Below are 24,040 nucleotides of genomic sequence, written 5' to 3' on the forward strand. Positions count from 1 at the left end.
CTCCTCTGCCTTACTCTACTGGCACCCAGGTGCAGCAGGCAGAGGAAAGGGAGCAAGAGGTCTCATCTCTGCTCAGAAAACTGATCCAGGCTGGTTCACAGCCTCACAGCCCTTCTGCCTGATTTTCTGTCAGGGCTGGTGGTGGCTTTCAGCACTGAGATTTAAGTGTGCCCAGCAGGAGAATCCACTTGCCATCTGTGAAACAAACTACGTGGCATGCTTGAGTCAAAAGCCTTGGCATGGAGCATGGATCTGCTGAGCTTCTGATCTTAGCTTCCATTTCAATTAAAATTGTAAAATAATCCATGCAAATGTTATTGATAGATTGTATTTCCCTGTGCTTTCAGAAGTAGAGAAGGACACCAGAAGTGACTGGAGAACAAAACCACACTGAAATCAGTCATCTGGATATGGTCTAAGACCTGTTTGAAGTTCAGCTGCACACTAGGGGCAGGAGGTGTAAAGCCATATAGCCCTTCAATTTTCTTTGAGCAGTTTGCCTTCAATCTGACCTTTGTGGCAGATGCAGTACAGAATTGATAGGTTCTGAGCTGATGCTCCTTTTAGCTGGTACCAAGCAAAATCTCAGTTGTTAAAAGAATTAAAAGAATCACAGAGGAGTTATTAAAAAAACTAGTGCACTTTTAATTTTGAATTAATCATATTTTTATTCTTTAGTAAGAGGTATTTACAATACCCTGCCAAAGCAGTGCAAAGCCACAGTATGTTGAGCCTACCTAGGGCTATGATTTAAGTTAAGAGTACAAATTCAGTGCAGAGGTAGCTGGGGCTGCAGTTACTCCTACACAGCCCCTCCTCTTGGTCTGAGCTACAGGCACCTGTGTGTTTCAGCTTTTCCTCACATATCCCAGGAGCCTGGCACAGGGCAGTCCAGCTTCTTCACAGCCAGGAATCTGCTTTTCAGCTCAGGCTGGAAGAGAAAGGCAGCCAGCAGAAGACAGTTTGACTGATGCTGATTGATTGATTGACTGATGCACTCATGCAAGTCAGGTCCTGCCAGGCTGCTCCCCACTCTTTATGTGAGCAACTTTGTACTCACAGCAACTCAAATTTTACTGCTGCCATGAGAAAGAAAAGCCTTTCACAACAATTAAACTGTTGCTAGGAATGCAGTAGTAGTTGTGAGGTCTATTTTTCAATCTCGAAGCAAGAGTCAAGTATACTACAGAACATTGTTTCAGAAGATACCCAAGTACTCTTCATGCTACTTCCTTAGCCTAGCTGAACAAAAAAAAAGCCCAACCCAAAATCCGTTGGTCCGGTGGCATTATTTCATGGGAGATACACTGCATTTTTCTTTCTGTCCTTGCTCACATCTGGTCAACAATAAGATCTAATTACATGGATTAGAGTAGACTTAGTAAGCCCTGTACATGTACTAAGCTAAAAGTAATTACCCTGCTGTTTCTTAGGGAAGTTATTCCCCTTTCTTTTTCCAGAGTTGCTCTTTCTCTACTTTATCAACAAATTGCAGAATATCTTTAGCAAGAAGCTCAGGTTCCTCAAAAGCTGCGAAATGGCCGCCTCGAGGCATGAAGTGGAAGGAGGCAATGTTGGGATATTTCTTCTTGGCCCAAGCCTGGGGTATGTGCAGGATTTCATTAGGGAAGGAGGCAATGCCAGTGGGTACCTGCACTGTGAGCCTGAGAGAGGAGAAAGAATCATTGTAATCTTCCAAACACTTACATCTGCAACAAATCAAAAGTTTTAAAGAAATGTCCCAAAACAGTTGAGCACACTCTTGTTAGGCATTAAAATTTTGACTTCCAGATCTTAAAACTGAAGACAACAATCTAATTACTAAAGAAAAAAACACTTTTTTATTTTTGCATACAGTGACACTAAGGCAATTTTGCATGGAATCCAAGGCATGAGGCTCAGAAGCATGGAAAGGGAGAGGAGAGCCCTAGGAGATGGTGGGCAGCAAATTTCCTCTAGCTGCACACAGGGCTTAGATTGAGGAACAAGCACACAATTTGATAAGAGCTGGAGAGAGATTTACAGAGAAGATAACCACTCAAATATGCTAAGCCTGGCAGGACAACAGGAGGGTAGGCAAGAGAAGAGTTACTTCATATGGGGAGAGAATAGAGGAATATTAATAATCTAGACTAGCTCAGAAGCAACATTTCTATATGTGGGACTATGCCTTGTAAAATAGCTCTTGCTTTTAACAGGCACAAATGCACACTACAAAAAATTCTAAAACTTTCCAAAAAAAGGAAATGTAAGGAAGCAACTGGATTTGAAGGATGTGAATGATCTGTGCTTGTTATAAGAGCCACATTTTCTAAGTTTAAATATCCCAGCTTATCTTTAAATAAGCTACACTGTCAGAAGTGACAGACTTTAAAATGTAGACACAAAAAGTTTTGGGCACTTCCAGTAGCTACTGGAAGCCTGAGGTCAGAACTTTATACAAGACTTTGAGGCTCTGTCCTCTAGGCACATAGAAGCTCACACAGCTCATCTCATGCAGGCAGAACCAGAGCAGGATACTACCCACAGCATAGCCACAATGGCTTCAGGAACTGAGTCAGCTTCCTGGGAGCATCATTTCACAGTTAAATAAATACCATGGCACTAAGCTGTGGTTGCAAAGACCTCGGGGCAGGTTTAAGCCTTCACTCATACTCAAGCTGACACAAGTACATGCAACCAAGCCGCTGTCTGGAGAGTCTGAGCAGCAGCAGGCACATCAGTCTCGCTGACTCCTGCATGATGCAGTTTGTCAGCAGGTTGAAGTTGCTTCCAAAGGAAGAACCTAAACCTTTTGCAGAAACAGGCAAAGTGTGCCTAGAAAAGTACTAAAACTACAACCAACTAAACTAAACAAAACTGACTGTGTGACTCAGTAACTGAAATAAAATCGGAAAGCACATGGATACACCATGAATGGGAGGCCCTCAAGCAGTGCCTCCAGTCAGAAATCCTCACTGATGGCTCAGAATTCCTACCTAAGCACCGTGTTTTCCCAACACAGCACCTCAACTACCTGCTCTGTCTTGCAGATGAATACTGTGATAGAGCAGTGTTATTCCTTGGCATTCAGAAATCTGTAAGGCATGCATCTATAAAATTAAGATCAGGGCAAAATATCTTAAGAGAAGAAGCCACACTTACTTTTCATGTTTCTGTGTGCCTATCCCCTTCTGCAAGTTTTCTTTGTAGAAACGCATGGAGGAGACAATGCAGCCTGACACCCAGTAGATCATGATATTGGTGAGCAGATCATCCAGGCTGAACTTCCTGAAGAGGCAAGCCCAAGAGATTGCTTAATTAGAATTGAAAATTTATTTGCATCACTGTAGCAAGGACTTGACTTGGGTTTGGTTGTAAGGGAAAAAAAAAAGTTATAGGAAAAAATAGTGGTTAAGAGTGGAGAGGTGAAGTTATTACTCCCCCTCTGTCTGCCAGTGACCAATTAAGGATGCTAAAGGCTTTCAGACACAACCTGGGAAGTCACATTTTAACTCCTACACGGAAGGCAGATTCCAACAAGCACCTTTTGCTCCAGCATGGCTGTCTCTCTGTCCACAGACTGGGAGGGTGGGGGCAGAACAGCACATGCAACAGCTTGTGCCATTTATTAATGACAATCTGAAATGCTACCATGAGCCTTCAACAGAGCCCTCACACACCAACATGTGCTGTAAACAGTGCATGTTTCATACAAAATTATCAGCTGTGTGCAGTGCAAACATTCCATGCAAATCTGCTGCCACTGGGCCTTTCCATGGCATGGCCCCTCTCACCATTCCTGCCAGGTACTTCTCAATGGGGATTTCAGCTCTGATTTCTGCTGCACACTAAACATAATCCTTTATTAGCAAATGGTAGTAGATGAAGCAGTAACAATCAATCCAAAGCCAATTCATAGAGAGTTGATTGTTAGTATTACAATGAATCATGAGTTGCCAGCATCTTAACGTGGGTTAAACTTCTGGATTTCATGTCCTAATGAGATTCTTCCCCCAAGTCAGTTTTTAATATCCAGGAGGTGTATTTATTTTTTAGGAAATCGAAGTGGGAAGGGAATCCATCACCCTGCATGGCCTGGTTGCCTCTCTGTGTGCTGGAGTGCAGTCCTGCACCAGCTGTGGTCACTACAAGCTCCCTGAGCATGAGGTGACCACTTCAGACAGACCTCTTCAGCTGTGACTCTGGACTTAGTCACCTCATCCAAAATGTCAGGAGACAAAGGGCTTACCTCTCTAGTCCTCCATCCTCTAGACTCTGGAATTCCATATCAGTCCATGAAGAAAACTTCTCCAAGATGTATGCAGCCAGTCCCACAGGAGAGTCATTCAAACTACAGCCTGTAAAGGAGGAAGAAAATTTAATTGTAACTGATATCCAACAGAGTGTTAGAGAAGCTGCCTGTTATATTACAGGGGATGTAACTAGCTTTACAAAGCTGTTCCATCAGCTGCTTTCTTAAATAAAATAGTACAATGAGTTGGAGCCATTTAATGCCAAATCATAAACCGAAAGTATCTGCAAACGAGCAGGCTCCACATTAGCTCACACCGAACGTTTTTTGAACTGATGTAACAGTATTGGATTTCTGCTGGCTTTTCTTTTTTTCTGGTAAGCTAATAAGATTAAGCTCTATGTGCCAAGGAGGGTTTGCTTCCATTAATCTGGAAGTTGTCATGAATTAAACAGCATTACAGAGCCAAACTCCACATGCCTACACATGACCAGGAGGATTTGCAGCATTATCTAACAGCAAAAACATTTTAAGGATTATTAGAAAGTCATTAAGGAACAGCAAGGCTCTACTAAATGGTCTATCTTCTGAATTAGCAATAGCAAACTGCCTTCATGTAGAACAAGCCTTCATACAGATTTTATAGTTTGCTTCTCTTGGACAGAAAGAACACACCTGCACTTGGAACTCTGATCACACATCCTAGTGCTGTGAATTACAGGGAAACCTGTCCCAGCTTCTCAGTAAAGCATGAGAAAAAGCTGTTCCCAAGGAACAGCAATGTATTTGAAGTTCCACCCATACAACCCGGCCTTCCAGGAAGGTGCCTAACACTGCAACTGGCACAATTGCATCAGCAATTGCTATTTAAACATGACAGGGGAGTTTCAATTATTAAGCAACTACTAGTGATACCTGAAAGAGCAAGTATTTGCAAAAGTTCTGTTGAGCACTTTCCAGATGTGCTGGACATGCCAAGCAATAGCCTGTTCATCTACTCACTGTGAGTAGAGTGCATCTGTTTACATAGAGAAAAACTGACATTGGTTCTCACAGCACTTGGAATGCAGACATTTCTGCCAGAAATTGCTTCAGAGTATTTTTCTCCTTTCAGGAACCTGCCACTACCCTGCTCCTCTCCTCTTGGTCCTTTGGTGAACTGCAGGAATGCTCCAGCTCCCAAAGCATGAACTGGCTTCTAGTTCCCAGCCTGCACAGTCTGCTCTGACAGACCACATGTCAAGAATCAGCCAGAATTCTTTTTGAGAAGAAGCATGGCTTAGGCATCTTTCAGATATCAGCTTCCCTCTCTTTCCTAAAGCACAAAAGACTGCCATTATTTAGAAACCAAAACTCAGTGGAAGAAAAATTACTTTAAATCCATACAATTATCCTTTTGCCTCCACATTTTAAGAACATAGCTGCCTCTGTAGGTAAGCTTATGGAAAACCATTAAGAAATATTTCCCTTAGCTATGTTTTTAATAAAATCCATCAGTGAATTGCTGCTGCACCAAACTAAAATGTAGTCAGTACTCCTGACTCAGTTGTCCAATTTAGTCACAAAAGATGTTTTTAAAATAGAAACACTTAATACTCAGATACTTAAAGCAGTTAAACCATTTGAGTGACTAGCTCATGTAGAAAGAACATTCATAGCTACAATTTTTTTCCTTGAAAGCCTGCAAGTGATTCACAACAATGAGTGGAAGTGAAATTTGATTTGAGTTCTCAGGTATTACTTATCGCTATAATAAATAAGCTACATTGTGTGCTGAGACAGCTAAAAGCTTCTTGTAGTTTACATTACTTGAATGTGATCCATTCTCTGAAAAGAAATTATCTTCTGCTCTCAGCAGAGCTGCATTTGAAATGGAATTACAGTCCCCACTGATAGCAGAAGTAGAAAAATATTAAACAATCTATTTCATTTATGAAAACTGGAAAATGAGGTCAGTGGCACTTGGAGCATGCTCAGTTTGGATGTGCAGATACACTGCAAAAAATTTATTTTCTGCGTATTTTGAGCAGTACAGTTTGTTTCTGTGAAAGTACAGCTAAAGTGAAGAGACTTAAGTATTCTCAACTCAAAAAAGGTTGCGGTTTTTTTTGTTTGTTTGTTTTACCAACAGTGTCCGGCTTTGTAGCCTGTATGTGAGCATAGCCAGACTCAGACAAGATCCTGGAGAGCCCTTTCTTCCAGAAGGGGAACATCCTCCTGACATCTTCATCCTGCAATCCGAAGAGCCCTGGGAAGTAGCGGCCCAGCAGGACGGAGAGCAGGTGAGTGAGCCCCAGCTTCGATACTGAGACCATATTCAAATGGAGACCTTTCACGTGGCTAAAGACAAAAACAGAAAAAAACCACAAGTTAACAAACAGTTAACAGAAGTTCAAAGTTGTGTTTAGAATCATAGAATATTCTGAGCTGGAAGGGACCCACAAAGATCACTAAAGTCCAATTCCTGGCCTTTCACAGGACAGCCCCAAAAATCACACCATGTGCCTGAGAGCATTGTCTAAACACTTCTTGAACTCTGCCAGGCTTGGTGCTGTGACCTGTAACATTTAAAATATATTAACAAAAATGGACATACTTGAATTCCAGCCTGTTCATTACATCATGACCTCTGCTACCCTTTGTAGTGTGGCTTTTCACAAAAAATGACAAGTCAGAGGGACAACTGTCAGTAACCAGCACACACTCCAGGGCACTAAGCCACACACCCTCCTTTCTTTTCATTGCAAGAACTTGTCCCACTCCAGACCTCAGCGAGGACACTACAAAACTACTGCACAACTGTTTGAAAGAAAAAGCATTTAATATAACCTAAAGTATGTAATTTTGGATCTTTGCTTAACACTGAGCACCAAAGAGAGAAACCACACAGTGAGGACTTGGGCAGGAACTCCCAAGTGCACAGGAAATAACTATTCACACAGTAAAACAGCTGCACCAAGGGGGTACTCACTTGGGAGCTATCTGGGCCAGGTTGGTGCAGATGAGCGAGCCCCAGTCACCACCCTGGGTGTAGAACTCATTGAATCCAAGTCTGAGCATCAATTCATAAAACACAGAAGCGGCACTCACGGAATTGAAGTCTGCATTAAACAAAAAGAACGCTTTTGTTGCATTAACTCCACCCACACTTCCGACCCTGCAGCACTGATTCTCCACATCAAGGAGAATCCAGTTCCTCAAAAGCTTCAAGCCCATTTCTCCTTGCCTGACTGTAAGGAAGCCCTTGCTCAGCAGCCAAGCATAGAGAGCAAGCAGAAACCATGGGGAGGACAAACCCCAGCCTTTGCTGCAGACCTCTCCACTGCTCTGAGCACTGACCACGAAAATCGTAGCCAGGGAAGCAGAGAAAAGCAAACCCAACCTTCCCCCCACATCACTCACCTGCACATGCAATTAAATATTAAACTCAGTGTCACTTTAAACACTACCTTGCTTCAATTTGCTGCAGCTTGTGTTTGTATAATTCTGAGCACAAGCGAAGCAAGCAGGTATTTGGCTGCAATCTGCCATGTGGATACACTCAACTCTTCCTTCTCACCTACCTCTACAATGCTGTCCAATATGGATGCAAAACACCCAAAAGGAGCAGTAATAAATTAAATTCACCCTGCCTGCTCACTCACAGACAATTCATGGGTGCAATTAGCACTGTTGTCACTTCATGGCTTTTTATGGTTCTCTTTAAATTAGCTACACATTGCTCCAGAAACTAGCCAGTGATGTCACCCAAAGCCACCCCCTTATCTCCCTCGTCCCACACTACACACAGGATCTCCGTTTCCTCTCTGGGAAAACAAGAAGTGTGTAACAGGAGCTGCTGTTCTGCTGGCAGAGGCTGCCTGGCTGTGAGACTGGGCTTGTGGGGGGTCACTTTCTTCTTCTGTGCTGTACCTTTTTTGTGGGGTGCTTCTGAGAAACCATAACCAGGGATAGATGGGCAAATGACTTCAAAAATGTGCTCATCACCAAGGCCGTGGCTTGCAGGATCCGTTAGGAGAGGGATGATTTTGTAAAACTCGTAAAATGAGCCAGGCCATCCATGAACCATTAACAGTGGCTTGGCAGCCCGGCCTTCAGGCAAACGAGGAGGTTTGACGTGAACAAAATGGATATCAAGGCCTGTAAAAATATAATCATTAATTAGCATGCCCAAATTTACCATGACACTGAAACTTATCACAGAACAGATCACAAATAAAGTTTTTCTCCAGTCTTTTCTTTTTGGTGAGCGTACAAAGACACTGCACCTCTCTGGATACATTTCCCAAGGACCCTAAAGTACTTTATAATGGGCAATTAAGCGGCACAGCAGCCAAATGAGGTTGGCTGTTTCTGTTTTAAAATAAATTGGCAAATTAAGACATAGAAGTGAAGCAATCTACCAAAGGTAACACAGTGACTCACACAGCTTACAGGCAGAGAAGACAATTACATCATTTAGCGCAAGTGTCCTTAAATTTTACCCAAATGTCCCTGCATGGCACAGGATAGACTTCAGTCGGCCACAGATTTTTCTTCCTGAAAGGCCTACAATTGCAGCTTGAAGGCACCAAGATATAGGGAATCCATCACAACTTGCAGCTGTTTATTCGGGGGCATGAATCACTTTCCTCATTTTGTGCATGCCTTACTTTCCATTTGAACTGTCTGGCTTCTGTCCCCAGGCACTGACCCTAAACTACAGCAAAAGGAATTTTAAAAGCCTTCGCTAAGTATTCTGTCTGTGGAAGCCTTCTGTAATCAGGTCACACATCTTAACTGCTGATAAACCAATCATGCCTTGCTAAAAGAGATTTAAAGTATTCGTTTTTGTAGCTCTTTCCTACCCTTTGTCCAAAGCTTTTAGCATCTCTTTAAGTGAGTAAACCAAAACAGGAACCTACGTTCTAATACCAATCTCTTACAGTTCAGTAAAAGGTAAAATCCGCAGTGTTGTTTCCATTGTGACTCTTCCCAGCAGGAAAACTGGACACAGAATTGCACTATCTGCTTCAGGTGAGCTGCTCTTCCTCAAACTAACTCAGGGCTTTGTTTTCCAGGAAACAGGAATTTGTTCCCAGCAAAGCCTGAATGCCTCGTTTCTTTATGTTTCTTTATTTAAGCATATTTTACTCACATCAACTCCAGTTCACCAGCAATCCCACCCTCTTTCACTCACTTGAGATTTCCTCATCCTTGACACTTCTGTGAATCTCTGTATTCTCTGAAAAGCTTTCAAGTGATGACAGAAGGTAGGAATCTGATACACAGCATGTTTGACCTTGTCTTTTCATATCTCCTCTCTGTAATCTTTCTCAACACGGAAATTTCCCTTTCCATTGCTATACATAGTGCATTGTCCATAGCTGCTTCTCCCTTTCTAGTCCCAAATGGTGCTTTTTTCTTCTTCCTTCTTATTTTTTTCTGGTTTTATCTTTTTCAGCACTAGCTATCATTTAAAGAAACGCTTTAAGCTCTAACCACTATGTAACACCGTTCATTGTCCCAAATCCATTTAAAATATTATGGCAAGCTGCACCTTTTGAAATAACACACAATTATAGGTGCAAATAAAAACAGAACAAAATACTCTGTTAAGGTCAAATTTTGTCATCATCTGTCATCCTGCTGTGCTCTAGATCTACAATTGGACCCAAACACCACCCTAAATCAGACATTTTAAAAGCCCTGTCTGACCAAGCTCCAGTGCCAGCAGACCTTGGCTTGAATTAACTCTTTGGAAAGGTGCAGTGTGCTCTGAATGAAAAGAAACCATTCCCTCACACCTGGCAGCACACCAGCCCCAGGGAAAAGGCATTGTGCACTCCAAGGCCTGGGAATGTTTGAGGAGGTGCAGCAGAGCACATCTGCCCTGCCAGGCAGGGACAGCCTGCCCAGCTGAGGAGGGCTGCCAGGCTGATGCTTCACTGTGACAGAGGCAGCTGGGAAGCTCCATGGAGCATGAGGAGACATCTGTGGGAATTCCTGCATGACTGCATGCGAGGCAGGGAACATGTGTACATCTTAAGATCTACTTCTGCTTCCAAACACCCGTGCTTGGCTCCTGCTAACACCAGCTGACAGCCCGCTCATGCACAGGGAATTCCATTTGTCATTCCTTGTCCTAAAGGCTTCAGTTACAAGGCAGGAGCTCCCTGCTCCTTCAGCAGTGATGCCAATGATCCAGACTATGGCAGCCAGGAGACACAACTCTGTGACACAATCAGAGCCTTCTTCCCAAAAAGTTCCCTTGCAGACAAAATTATCTATTACTGTTTATATTTTACGGGGAAAAGCTACACACCTTGAATCTTTGTTTTGAATTGTGGGTACTTGTTGAGGACATCAACCTGTTTCTTCCAATTGAACTGGTTTTTCCAGTAGGACACAATCTTCCTGAGATGCACCGAGTTAATTCCATAATGGAAGCAACTGTTCTCCAGTGGCTCAGTGACTCGAGCCTGGTCAAGTCTCCTAAATAAATCCTACAGGAAAAAAGAGAGAAGGGGCCTTAAAAGCATTTGTGTCTGCTGTCCTGGGCTGTGTATGGTTTCCAGTTATTCCCACGTGAAACGAGAACAATGGAAATAACATCTCTAATTAGACACCTGTGCCTTTTGCTGATGCTCCTTCAGCTGTTCCAGTTCTTTTCCTCCTCCAGATGGCCTCCTTCCCCTTCCATTCACAGCTGTCCTCAGCCTTTGTTCTGCAGAGCTGCCCAACCTGTCTGCCAGGCTGAGAACCACAAAGGGCAGGATGCTCTGCTGGCACTGCTGTGCCTTCAAAGGGTGAGTCCTGCTGCCTTTCCAGGGTACTTCCCTCACAGTCAGTGCCTGAATCCGGCCCAAACCTTTTGCTTTCCTTCCCAAACCCAGGGGTGGGAGGTCTGCACCAGGAAACAGCCAGAAGGATTTTGCATAGACAGAAAGTTGGTGAAACTAGACTGAAATTCAAGTTTGCCAGTCTTGAATAACAGTGACAGTCACCTTCCCGCTGCACTTCAGGGGTGCAGGGGATACTGGTGATACTGCAAGATCATTCCAAAATCACTCAGCAGGGAAGGACAGCCGAGAGCCCCCTCCTACTGCCAACAGAACCACAGAGTAGCTGAAAGGCAGATCTGGAAATCTAACCCCGCTCAATCATTTTTAAGTTAGAAATTATCCATCTTAGTGTCTGCAGTGTAAAGGGAAAACATCATGGAGACCAATGTCCCTTGATATTACTAAGAAGGGAAAGGAAAGTGTTAAAAAACCCAGGCCTTGCCGAGAAATTAGGAATCTATTATAAATTAATAATATGAGCAATCCCATGAGTATTGTTTGAACCATGACTCCACAAAGATCTATGAAATCGTTCAATCCCTGGCTTAAACACACACAATCAAAATCTTTCTATCCAACAAATTCTGCAACGTATGTGTTTACTGTAATTACCACAGTAATTTAGTGTTGACCAAAGTAGACTATTAATTACAGAAGAGTCAGCATCCAACACAGCTGCAAACATAAAGCAGTCAAGAAAATGAGGTATTTGTAATTGCTTTGGAAAGAAAGGGGGGAAAAAAAAGACATTGTTCTTATTCTGGTCTACACAAACTGAGGAAAATGCACAAACAGAAAAACAGAGTTGAGTAATCTGTAATATGGTTTTTATGTTTATTAGGCTTTGCAGAGTAGGTTTATTTACCAGCAATCATGCAAGAGCCAGCTGAGAACAAAATTATACAGCGAGATCTGCCTATTCATACCTATCTTCCGAAGTACTGACAAATCCCTTCCCCTGGACATCACTGGCATTCTGTTGGTTCAATTTAAAAATTACTTCCAAACACGTTCTGCATCTATTTGACCATTTCTTCCTTCCCTCCCCCCAGCACAGAGATTTGCTTACACTCAGCTCTTCCTCTGTAGTCTCCACCTTAAATGGCCGAATACTTGAGTCTTCTTTAGTCACAGGCTTTTGTCCCCTGCCCCACCACCCATCTTTGAAGGGCAGTGTCTCTTCTTTCTTCTTGGAAAATAAGAAGTAGATGAGGAGTGTCCCCAGGACCAGGAGCACCTCGAGCAGCATAATGCCTGCAAGAGAAGAGCAGAACTCTGGTGAGCCCAATCAGCTCAGAGAGACACACTCACTTTGTGAAGACTTTTCCCTTTTTAGACAGGATTCCAGCTACAGGATGTTCTGGCACTCACATGATATCGATACTTCTGTGAAATTTCTGAAACAGAATGTTTTAACCTACCCAGATGAGGAAGAATTGTTTTACATGAAAGACACATAATAAAAACTCAAAGCAAGTAAAGAGATAATGTGGCAATTAAATAGTCATTATAATGTAAATATAACATAACTTAATAATTACAATTATATCATTCACATTTAATGCTTTCTCTTCCTCTGAAGCTCTAGATTCCCCACAAATCCCAAGGCAGAGCTTCTCTTCAGCAAGGCTTACACATCTACTGCTGTAGATTTGGAGGGAAAGAAAAGCAAGACATATATAGAATAAAAAGTGAACAGCGTGAGGGCAGCCACCTTGTACCTCCCAGTCAGCCAGGAAATGGAGCAGGGATTTATTTGTACGACCCTTGAACCACAGTTCAAAGGGCAGTTGGACCTTCCCTTCCCTTCTCCCTGTGAACTGTTTTAAAGAGAGAACAAAAGCCCATGCTCTAAAATGTGATCACATTCCCAAGTGACAAAATTCTGTCAAGGTGCAGAACAACCTGATTTCACAGCACATCTGCATAACCCAGCTGCAAGGCCGTGCTTCAGTCAAACAGAACACCCCCCCCCCCCCCCAAAAAAAAAAAAGTTGAATATATTTGGACTGTTTCATGCTGCAAGTAGAAAAAACACTTAGACTTGTCTTTAATAATTAATGTTTTCAAGCATGTCTTTGACTGTATGGAATGTTTGCAAGGTGGTTTGGGGAACAGTAGTGTCATCATTTTAATGCATAATTTTAAAGAATGTCATGCTTCAAACACTGATTTGCTGGGGAATTGCTAAGATGCCAAGTATTTCAAAACTTCTGTAGGGCAAAGATTGTTTATGACCCAGAACGTCTTCATTCCCTCTAGAGCCAGAAGGTTTTGTTGGTTTTGCTGCTGCAGAGTAATTTGATGCTCTGGAATGGCTCAAAGAGTCATCAGAATGCACCAAATTTACTCCTGGATCAAAACAGGAATTTTAACACAAGTTAATGGGAATTCACAGGATTAGAGCAGGAATTAAACTGAATGGAATCGTTTAAGTGCCTTTATGTGACAGGAAAGGTTTTAGTCAACTTCTTGAGTTCAATTTTCTAATGGCTGACAATAAATAAATAAATGAATAAAGTCAAGATAAGCACCTATAAAACATTTGTACAGAAGCCAGGCATTGTGCTGATTGAACAAGCTACCAAAAAAAAAAAAAAATCTCTTTTACACACATACAAGTGCTACAGCCTTGAAAGTTCCTGAATCCTCAGAGGCTGGAGCTATTGGGAATGATAGGCACTGAAAAAACTTGATTTGTTTATTTGTTTCACTGATACTTCCATAATTTCTGCTGCTTGTTTTTCTTTGCTATGTTATCTGGAGCACAAGACAAGATTCTCTTCCCACCTTTGCAACACCCATAACTCACCCCAGAATTAAAATGTTTATCCAATTTTACCTTGCCTCAGCACACAAACCTATGCAGTTTAGGAGCATCCTGAGCACAATTAAATTTTACTGCAAAGCAGAACTAGAGGGGCTTCTAGAAACCTCAGAGCACTTTACACAGAAATGATACCTACCACAGCATTTTATAACATTTCTACTCTTAAGCCTTGAGGGAGGAAAACAGCAACTTCCCTGAAATCTCAACTTGGGCCATGTCTAGACCTGAAGGGCTCACCACCATAACTGTGTGAACACCACACAGAAAAACCCAGACTCCTGGCCAGGATTATTCCAATGTGTTTACAGAGCCCCCCAACAAACAGAAGCTCTGCTGTCAGCACCAGCTCCGTTGTTCAGGCTGGGTTATCTCCAAAAGCAGAGCCCTCCAAAAGCAGAGCCCTCCAAAAGCAGAGCTCTCTTTCTCTTGGCTGCTGCTGCATCAGCACCAGAGCCCCTGCCAGCACAGTGGCACAGTCACAGCACCCAGCACAGAACTGGGTGCCCAGGAACAGAACCTCAGCCAGAAGCCCTCATGTCCCAACGCCCTGGAGTGCCCAGAGCTACAGAACCATTTCTGCTCCCTACACCTGCTCTCAAGAACACTTGAGAATTTTTGCAGCAGAAGACCTGGGGAGGGTTTGTGTGCAAATGTGTGGATTTTGCATTTGCCTTGGACCGCATGTGGAAAGAACCCACTGTGTGAACAGACACTCATTTTTGCAGTGAATTCCGAACAGACTTGAGGATGAAGCTTGTTTACAATCCAGTAGTAAGTGCCAAAATCAGCTTCAGGTCTCAGAAGAATCCTGTCTTCTATTGCAGATAGCTGGGGCTGGTGACAAATTGATTTGCATGAGATGGCATCCTGACTTGGAAGAAGCCATCTCTGATGTTGGATTATTTTTTGCTAACAGAGAGACTCTCTGTATTCAATCTCTCCCAGTTCCCTTGAAAGTGCCTGTAAAATTCCTGATTATAATGAACAGAGGACCCATAGCTCCAACTGTGTCCCACTTTTCTGTGAGTGCCCAGGAAGGGAGGGACCAAGTGCATCAGCAGGATTTTAACTTGCACCAGTTGGCTCCAGGGGATTGTTTTGTGAGGGGTGAGCTGCTGGGATGCAGCATGCTCCTACCAACAGCTCCAGCCTGGGCCCAGAGGAGGCCACTCATCACTCAGAGCAGTAATTTCTCAAGTTCACTCTTCAAGCTGCTTCTCTGGAACTCTTGTGTGTTGTTTGAGCAGCACAAAGCAGCCTCGGTCGTGATGCACCCGCACCAGAATTTCGTCTGCTAATCATTGCTGAGATCTGTGGTAAAATCGAAGTTATCAGCTCCTCAGCACTTGTTCCACCATGCAGCAATACAGCACCATGAACATGGAAGGACAAACAGGTACAATAACACTTTTCTACCCTCCGTTTTCAGAGAAGTCAACAAAGTGCTGGTGGTTTTATTGTCTGAAGTCTCTTGATGCAACCACACTGGCACACTGCCTTTATGAACGAGTGCTTCAAAGGGAGCTCATGTTTTGGTTTGGCTTTTTCCTCTTTATTGTGACCAAGGGCAAGACCTTATAAGGAAATATTTCCATTTATTCCATGGTCCTTAGGCTCTGAGACTTTGCTGTACCCCAGGGTGGATATTGTTTACAGACAGCACTTAAATACCTTAGACAGTACTTTTATCCTAAAGAGTTCAAGGAGGAATGTTTTTCGTTTGCTGCTTTAAAAACGTGTTTTGAAAGAAAAATGTTGAAATGCAATGGGCTCAGTGAATAGCCCAAAAACAAGCTCCTCTTGAAGAAGGCCAAGCACACCTCGTGAAATATGTCTGCAAGAACATCCTAAAACTTCCTTACAGTGTCTTACTGCTCCCTATTGGAAACACTCCTGGTTTTCATCACCTTTTTGTATTTTGATTTGTCCCCTCTCTGTGCATTAACATGAGAGCTAAGGGGTCCACAGGAACAGAGCAATTATGATTTACAACAAAGCTATGTCCTGTCTTTTGCTTTGTCTTCATCAACACACAGAAAGAGATGCCCCAGAGAACAGTGCTCTTTATTTTCATGAGGACATCTATGAAACAGCTTAATGGCAAAATCCCCCTCTCCTTCTACGAGTAACTATCTATCTTAGCCTTGCAGCATTAGAATCCATCTAAAACATGTTTTTGGAGAAACAAACAACTGTGCAGACCTTCAGCTAAATGCTGGAAATGCATTCTGACCCAAACATAACCCAGCTGCAGTGAATGATGTGCAGCACCCACAGCTTTGAGGGTGCTACCAAACCCTGCCAATGCAAAACTGCTGCTGCATGGTTGGAGCCAGAGCTGTGAGACTCTGCTGCTTTCAGAGTTAATCATGCCTTAGGTTAATAACTTTTTCTCTCTGAGACTGGTTTACCAGCACACTGCGAGGGAGCTCAGAGCACTTGGCTCACTCTGGGAGATACAAGGTTTATTGATTAATAATTACTCTGCAGGAGGAACAACAGCTCAATTTAGAAGTGATTTTTCTGTTTATTTTTGTTTTCTTACATAAAGTCCCACATCAGGCTTTACCAAGAAGGCACCTCTCTGCTGCAGCATCTTTGTTTACACATTGGTTTGCCCCAAGAGCAGCAATTGCAGGTTACTCTTCCCAAGAGACTTGAAGGAAAAACAACCCCACTGAAGTACTTCAAAAACTCATGGCACCTGTAACAGGGTCCCTGAGCACTGCCACAGCCTACAAGGGACTAAGACAAGGCAGAGCCCTCACAGCTTCACCCTCTATGTCCTACCATCTCCAGGCATCACATTTTTGCCATCATGTAGCACCAGAAACACAGAAAACCATCAAGTCCCTCGTAGGAGAAAATCTTCCTATTTCTGTACTTTATGGAGCATTATGACAAGCTTGAAAATAGCTTAGCAACGCAGAAATTGCTTTGCCTACAAGTGGTAACATCTCCCAGGTGAGCATAAAATGATGCATTAACATTGTAGGGGAGGAGGAGAGGCAGGCATGGGATGAAATAAAGCGTCCTACGCAGGAAAGCAAATCAAAGACAGGAAATACAAATCCAACAGAGTTTCTGGCTTGTCTCGATAAGAAATTTAGCATTTACATTTTTTATTGCCACAGGGAGGTGGCACACAATGCTATCTCCAAAACAGCAGGAAGAGATGATATCATCCTATTTTACAAATTTTTTTTTTCTAGACTGTTCACAATCAGAAATTAGCCAGTACAGAAGGAACTTAATTAGAAGGCTACAAACAAGGAGTGAGGTCACGTCCCCAAAGCAGTGAAACCTCACTCTGTCAGCCCTCCTCCAGGAGTGGGGCGTGCTGCTCCCAAAACAGGGTTGGGAGTACCCTGCTGAGGAACACCCCACACCCCACACCCCACACCTGCTGCTCCCCTGCAACTCCTCACCTGCTTTGTCCCTTGGACAACAGGAACAAGCAACAGGGCCAGTTTAGGCTCTGGGGGTGCCCCTGTGCACCACCCAGAACTTGTACTTACAGCACTTGTCCTTCTAGGCACATAATTCCAGGGGAGTAGTCGAGCACCTTACACAACACATTCCCACCTCATTTTTCCTACAACTACAATCCATTGTTAACTCTCCCGTACTGCACTGAAAGCCCACAGGCACTGAGACCCAAGTCTAGCTAAGCATAAAAGAAAAGTAGTACGGGATTAAGTTCACTGTTATCCACTTTGCCTCGCTCAGGGGCAGCAATTATCTTTATGTAACTACTGGCCAGTCAAAGTTCATAACCCAATCATTATTTTAAATATCGCACACCACTTCCTTAAGAGGGAGAAAGTCAATTTACAAGAACACATACTTAAGCAACATTACTTGCTCTTTCAAAGCCATGCCCAACACATTCTTCCATGTTGCTTAAAAACATTATTTGTTTATCTCATTTTTCCTTGTTTTGCTTCTATTATGCTTGAACAAACCCACTCCCTTTCAAGAGTCTAAAAAAAGCCTTTGGGCTACATAAACTCAAACTGACAGAATCCAGCTTGGGATCTGTGTGATGCCCATTATTATGATCTAATGACTGTGTGCATGATTCAGGAGAAAGGAGATGCACTCTCCATCTGCAATAATTTCTGTTTAAGACTCTGCAGACAGAAAAGCCACAAAAGGATTCTTAAATCAGCACTGCTCAGTCATGATAATTAAGGGCGAAAGAACTGTCCAAACTACCATAATAATGCATTAAGGTTAGATCATGCAAAGATTTTATCCTATTTATCCTACCCAGCCTTTACTCTAAATAACCCTCAAATCCCAGCCAGAATAGGTTTTTTGCACAGGTGCAGAGAAGTGACAATAGCCTGGCATACAATGGAGGGTGAAAGCTCTCTCAAATCCCATCTTCCAGTTACAAGAGGGAAGGATACCATGCCAGTAACAAGTTTTTTTAAATAGTTCCTAGCCACTATCCAGCCAGCTAAATGACACAGTCCAACAGAGTCCAAACAACATCTTGAGCTTTACTTTAACATTTCATTCCTAGTGTCTGAAAAGAAATTATAAACAGCACACGGTTCTGTTTTGCCTTCCACTAGAGTTTCAAGCAATAATGAGGTTCACCTCCTCATCCTATGCCAGCATCTGCATTTTACAGAGGAGGTGGAAATGAACCAAAAGAGAGAGATGTTGCAGATAAGGAAATGAGATTGAGGTAATTGTTCCTCAGGCCTTAAGGCAAATTTGGGCTCTATTTTTAGCTTCACCAAATCCTCCAGTAGTGAAAAGGTTACCCTTTTCCCCTGCCATGGTGTTTTTGCCAATGTTTTGCCTGCCCTGATCTCCAGATAAGACTTGTTTTCATCCCAAACTGCTTGGTGGTACAGCACAGCATGTCCCCTTCTATTTACTGCAGGATCTTCCATTAGTCTCAGTCTCTTAAGATTCTTCCATGGAATCAGGGAGGGAAAGATCTTTTCAGCTAGCAGATTTACAAGCTTTTTGTATTAGCACTGTTAGAAAACTGTGTTACTGAAACCTTTAATTATTAAAACATGCAGAATTGACGTATATGTAGTGCTTTAGAGGGGGAAAAAAAGAGCACAAGCAGTCTGAGGTACGTAAGAACAAAGTACATGACAAGCCTTCAGTTAAAAGAAGGTGTGGAGATAGAAATGATGAATATAAAGACTGCCAGAGGAATTTTCTGGCAAACTGCAAAACAGATGAGGTGCACGTTGTGAATTTAAATTAGGATCATGACTCCAAGAAGTAAGGGCAGCATGAATGAAAAATGTGCTGCTTCCCCCATGATGTGGGACTTCCTCTAACCTTTGTGATGCCAAACTCCCTCCTTCCTCTGTGATGCAAGATGACCTCCATCTTCTGTGATGCCAACTTCCTCTTACCTCTGTGACACCAGTCTCCCTCTTGCCTTTAGGATGAGACTCCACCCTCCATTAGTGAAGATTTCCTGCTTTTTTCTGTGATGTCAGACTATTCCTTTCCTCTGTGATGTCAGGCTCTCTCTCATCTCTATGATGATTTCTTCCATTCTCAGTGATGCCAGACTCTCTCCTTACTCTTTGATACCAGACTCCCTCCTTCCTACATTCCCTCTTATCTGTGATGTCAGACCCCTCTCTTCCCTCCTCAGTGATGTCACTCTCTTCTTCCTTCCTGACGCCAGACTCGCTCTTACCTCTGTGCAACACTCTCTCCTTCCTCTGTGAGGCAGATTCCCTCTCACCTCTGTGATGCCAGATTCCTTCCTTCCTATTTCCATGTGTGAGGCCACACTCCCTCTTACCTCTGAGATGTCCAAATCCATTGTACCTCTGTGATGCCAGACTCCTTCCCTCCTCCTTGATGCCACACTCGCTCTTCCCTCTGTGTGACTCCTTCCTCAGTGGAGATGACCTCAGTCCTCTGTGATGTCCAACTTTTCCGTGTTTCCTCCTTTTCCTATGATGCCACCATTCCTCCTTCCTTGATGATGTCTGACTCTCTCTTTCCACTATGATGAGACTCCTTACTTCATCTATTGTTTCAGATTTCCTTCTTCTTCTAGGACACCAGACTCCCTGACCACAAAACCTGAATACTCCGAGTATATAATGCAAAAAATGTGCAAAATCTTATATAAGATAATCAATTCGTTTTGCCTAGAGCTTTAAGTGTAAAAGGAAAAATAATATTAAACGTGACTATGGAAACAGGAAGAGATCAAAACTTGTTATCTCTCTATGAGGACTTCATTCCCAATGAGGAAAAGAACTTTGAATGATGCCAGAGGAGGGGAACAGATGGTAGTCATCATTTTCTGTCAAATAACTGCAACACCAAAAGAATGTGCCAGAGTAAACATGTAACAAGAACAATTCTTGTGACTTTATCTCTCTTAATAACAGTACTTAAATTCTGTTTGCATTCATAGCCTTCATCTAGAAAAGGGCACTACCTGTACCCACCAGATTAGAGCAATTAACACTCTCAGTGAAGCACCCAGGAGGGTCAGGTCCTCCAACAGAGCTTGGGTTTTGATTCATCACAGATGGCGTTTTACCTGAGAGCAGGACTTGTCTTCTATCAGACAGCAAAGCCCACCCAGGCTGCAGACACAGAACAGGGAGAGCCAGAGCTGTGTGACTTCACTGCAGAGTGCACAAGATGAACAAAATTTGACTGCTGGGTGCAATAAATGTGAGGAGTGTTGCTTGAGACAAAGAAAGAACTCCAAAACCCAAAAGTTTGCTGAGCCCTTTCTTGTCCCATGGATTACACCTAATAATCTCCCACAGAAATGTTTTTAAAAAACAAAACAAAACAAAAAAACACCTGGAGGAATGTTAGATAACAGCTCACTTTTCAGAGAAGAAATCTAGCAAACAGCTCCTGCTCTTTAATCCAGCAGGATCTCTCCATAAATATGATCACAGGTAATTTCTTCATTCTGGCAAATGTGCTGTGGAAAAGAACATCTAAGAAAGCATGGCTACCACAATTCCCACAAAAATATTCCCAGCCCTGCCAGTCAGAAAGCATGTAATCAATAACAACATGCTTAAATATATATAAAACTGATAATGTTGCTTAAAAAAACCAACCATAAACCCCAGGGTATATTCAAATCACTGTCAGCCATCCTGCTATGTCTAGCATGACCAAGATATTAAAGCAAATGCCACTTTATAAGAAGATGTTTTGTGCTTTACTATTTATGTAAATACCCATTTACACACACAATGATGCTTTTAATTAAAAATGATGTGTTCAGAGGAAGAATCCAGGACTTTTTCAGCAGTAGTATTCAGAAGGGAAAAAAGTATTTTCAACATTAATTACAAGCAGACCAAAGCTCTTCAGAGAGAAGCAAGATGCTCCACTTTCCAAGTGACTTTTCTTCAGGGACTTACACAGTAATTAGAGATCTATTTGCCACATTTGGAACTTGCACTTTAAAGAAGACTGCCCTGGTTCTGGGATTGTGCATGGCATGAAGAAAATAGTGAAACTGTGCACACTCTACCACAAAGGTAAGGCTTTACCTCTGCTCATGTGGCCACAGAATTAGAATGCTCCAACTGTAATGCAAGAAATGTGCATAGGAACATGTAAGATAATCAATTTACTTTTTCTAGAGCTAGAAGTTGTACTTCACCTACCACCCTCAGCCCTGCTTTGCTACTTCTCCAGTGACAAATTACTTGACAAACTGTTACTGAAGCAACAGGAATTTCTGGGAGTATTACCATTCCAGAATTATTACCCCAAACAGTTTAATTTACCTTTTGTAATTACTCAGAACAAATTGGTCCTTCCACTAAGGAGCCTGAGCTTGTTTCACAGCGCTTACAAGATTAAAACGTTGCCATTTCATGCCTAAAAATACTGGGTAGGCCTGAAAGCTTTGTTGAAACCCTGGATAATCAAACAGGCTGAAAAGAATGGTATTGCCCTACAGAATGACCAAATACTTAAAGTGCAGCAAATCAACAGGGGGCAAAAAAGCCATTTAAAACACCAAGTAATCCAAAACCTATTTTGGGCAATTCATACAGGCAAATTACAAGTGGATTCTGGTTGCACTGGTTATTACCAACAGTGCTTCATTTCAAATTATTTAGTTCAACGCTATGATCACACAAAATAAAAAAACAAACTCTGGGAAAAATAACAAGCCAGCAGAGTTTAAGCAAATCACACACAAGTTTTTTATATGAATTCAGACTGGAAAAGACGTGGAACAAAGAGCCATGAACTTGATGCTGTGCCAGGACCTTCCCCACAAAGACTTCAGCCCTGACAAAGATCTAATCCCTGTCCTTGGACAACTTCAACTGTGGATTGATTTTCAAAGCTGCTTAATTGCTTTTGGGGCCTATCTTCCATCGATTTTCAGTAAGCATTAGCAATCTGTGCACTCAAGCCTCAGCTTTAGCTGACTTCAAACAGGAGCAATATCTGCTTCAGGGGAGAAGCACGGCATCTCCAAAGAGTAGTGCCAAGCAAAATATGAACCCTGCTTTTGTGCCTCTCTGAGTAACTTTCAGACATTGGCTTCTAAGACTGATCCTATCCTAAAATTACTAGGCATTTTCTCTTATTTTAGATAAAGCCAGGCTAGAAAAAGAAGAGAAAGCACCCTAATTCAGTAGAGTTGGAAAACTAAGCAATGCATTTGGTAATGGTATGTTTTAACTCCTGGGCAATCAAAATCCCAACTGAATTTTGACGAACTAAACCCAGCTTGAGCAGAGTACATAATTGCTTAGACTTTGCAGATTGCTAAGTTATGCAACAAAACACGGGCATTAAACTTACAAGGTTTTCTTCTTATGCCTAAACCCCTTGTTCAGCAAAGGGAATTATGCATAAAGTACTCAATCAAACCATTTTCAGGTCTGGCAAAATTATCCATAAATAAATAAAACTTCAATTTCATAACCCCATTTAGAAATGAGCAAGTAAACAAAACTGAAACCATTTACATGCCAATAGTTAAAGCCACTTACTCTAACTAAACAAGGAAATCTGGCCACAATCCCGAGGAACGCTAAATAAAATTGTTGTTTCCATAAGCACTGGTAGGTCCCGCTTATCAGGAACCTTACCCTGGAAAAGCACCCCTGGCTCCACCAAGCAGTTGGGAATGCCACATACGCTCGCCTACCAGGAATGCAGACTGGGGCCTTCCTGTTCCCGAAATCAACAAAAAGTCCCCAGCCGACCCACTGCGTTATTCACGCCCGAACAATTCCCGTTGTCAGGAATCCGTGGAGCAGCAGCTGCGGAGCCCAGCGCACTCTTTACATCTCTGGCATTTACGGACCTTCGGCGCAGCGCCCGCCGGCTGGGACACACGGAATCCCTCGGGAAAGCGCTTTCCCCTACCGCAGAGAAAGCTGAATTTCCTCTGCCCGCCGGGGCACCCTCGCATCCCGCCGGGGAACTTCCCGAGGAGAGCCCGTCCCGGGACGCGCCCCGCCGCTCTCACCTGCCGAGAGCCGGGCAGGGCTGGAGCGGAGCGGGCACCGCGATCCCGGAGCCTCCGGAGCCTCTGGAGCCTCTGGAGCCTGCCGAGCCTCCGGGCCGCCCCTGCTCCGCAGCCCGCCGGGAGATGTAGTTCTGCCCGGGGCACGGAGCTCCGCTGCTTTGTCCCCGCAGATTTGTCCCCGCTGCTTTGTCCCCTCTGCTTTGTCCCCTCTGCTTTGTCCCCGCAGCCCCGTCCCCGCTGTTTTGTCCCCGGCTGCCCTGGCTCTCTCTGGGCACGGCCGGGCAGCCGCTGTGTGCCGGTACCACCTGTGAGCCGCCCAGGTGCCTTCCAGCCGGGCTCAGCGGCGCTCGCTGCGCCGTAGCAGGGCTCAGGAGAAACACGGGCTGTGCCAAACGCCGAAAATGCGCCTACAGGGCGGCATGTTCTCTAAACTTGGGCAGAGAGAGCTAAACAAGCCCCAGAAGGTCCAGCTGTAGCAACTCATCCTACCAGGAAAAAACATAACAAACTGAACTCTTCATCATCTCTGAGGTTTTTCCATTCAGTCTCAGTTTTCACTTATTATTTCACTCCTAAGATCAAATCTTCTTTTTTCATCACCTCTGCACCATCTCAGCTCCTTTTTGGATGGTTGGGGTTTCGACAGACAGATTTGTGATCACGGATAATGA

General features: G+C 43.2%; 1 protein-coding gene across 10 annotated transcripts; it reads right to left on the reverse strand.

Annotated features, from left to right (window-relative positions):
* Window positions 1-648: 648 nt before the first annotated feature.
* EPHX1 (epoxide hydrolase 1) lies at window positions 649-23,803 on the reverse strand. Of its 10 annotated transcripts, none has more exons than XM_014877440.2 (9): window positions 23,370-23,803; window positions 12,128-12,312; window positions 10,539-10,719; window positions 8,147-8,374; window positions 7,206-7,335; window positions 6,360-6,574; window positions 4,232-4,340; window positions 3,145-3,270; window positions 649-1,664 (listed from the first exon to the last, which is right to left on the reverse strand). In XM_014877440.2, the coding sequence occupies exons 2-9, from the start codon at window positions 12,305-12,307 to the stop codon at window positions 1,439-1,441; spliced, it is 1,395 nt and encodes a 464-aa protein (XP_014732926.1). In that variant the 5' UTR covers window positions 12,308-12,312; window positions 23,370-23,803; the 3' UTR covers window positions 649-1,438. The 10 variants fall into 10 exon arrangements, with proteins under 10 accessions (XP_014732926.1, XP_088017241.1, XP_088017240.1 ...); XM_088161115.1 differs by having other exon boundaries at window positions 23,205-23,472; XM_088161114.1 differs by having other exon boundaries at window positions 23,267-23,444.
* Between the last annotated feature and the right edge of the window lie 237 nt (window positions 23,804-24,040).

Source organism: Sturnus vulgaris, chromosome 3 (assembly GCF_052056855.1).
Source record: "Sturnus vulgaris isolate bStuVul1 chromosome 3, bStuVul1.hap1, whole genome shotgun sequence".
In the NCBI taxonomy this organism is placed as follows: Eukaryota; Metazoa; Chordata; class Aves; order Passeriformes; family Sturnidae; genus Sturnus; species Sturnus vulgaris.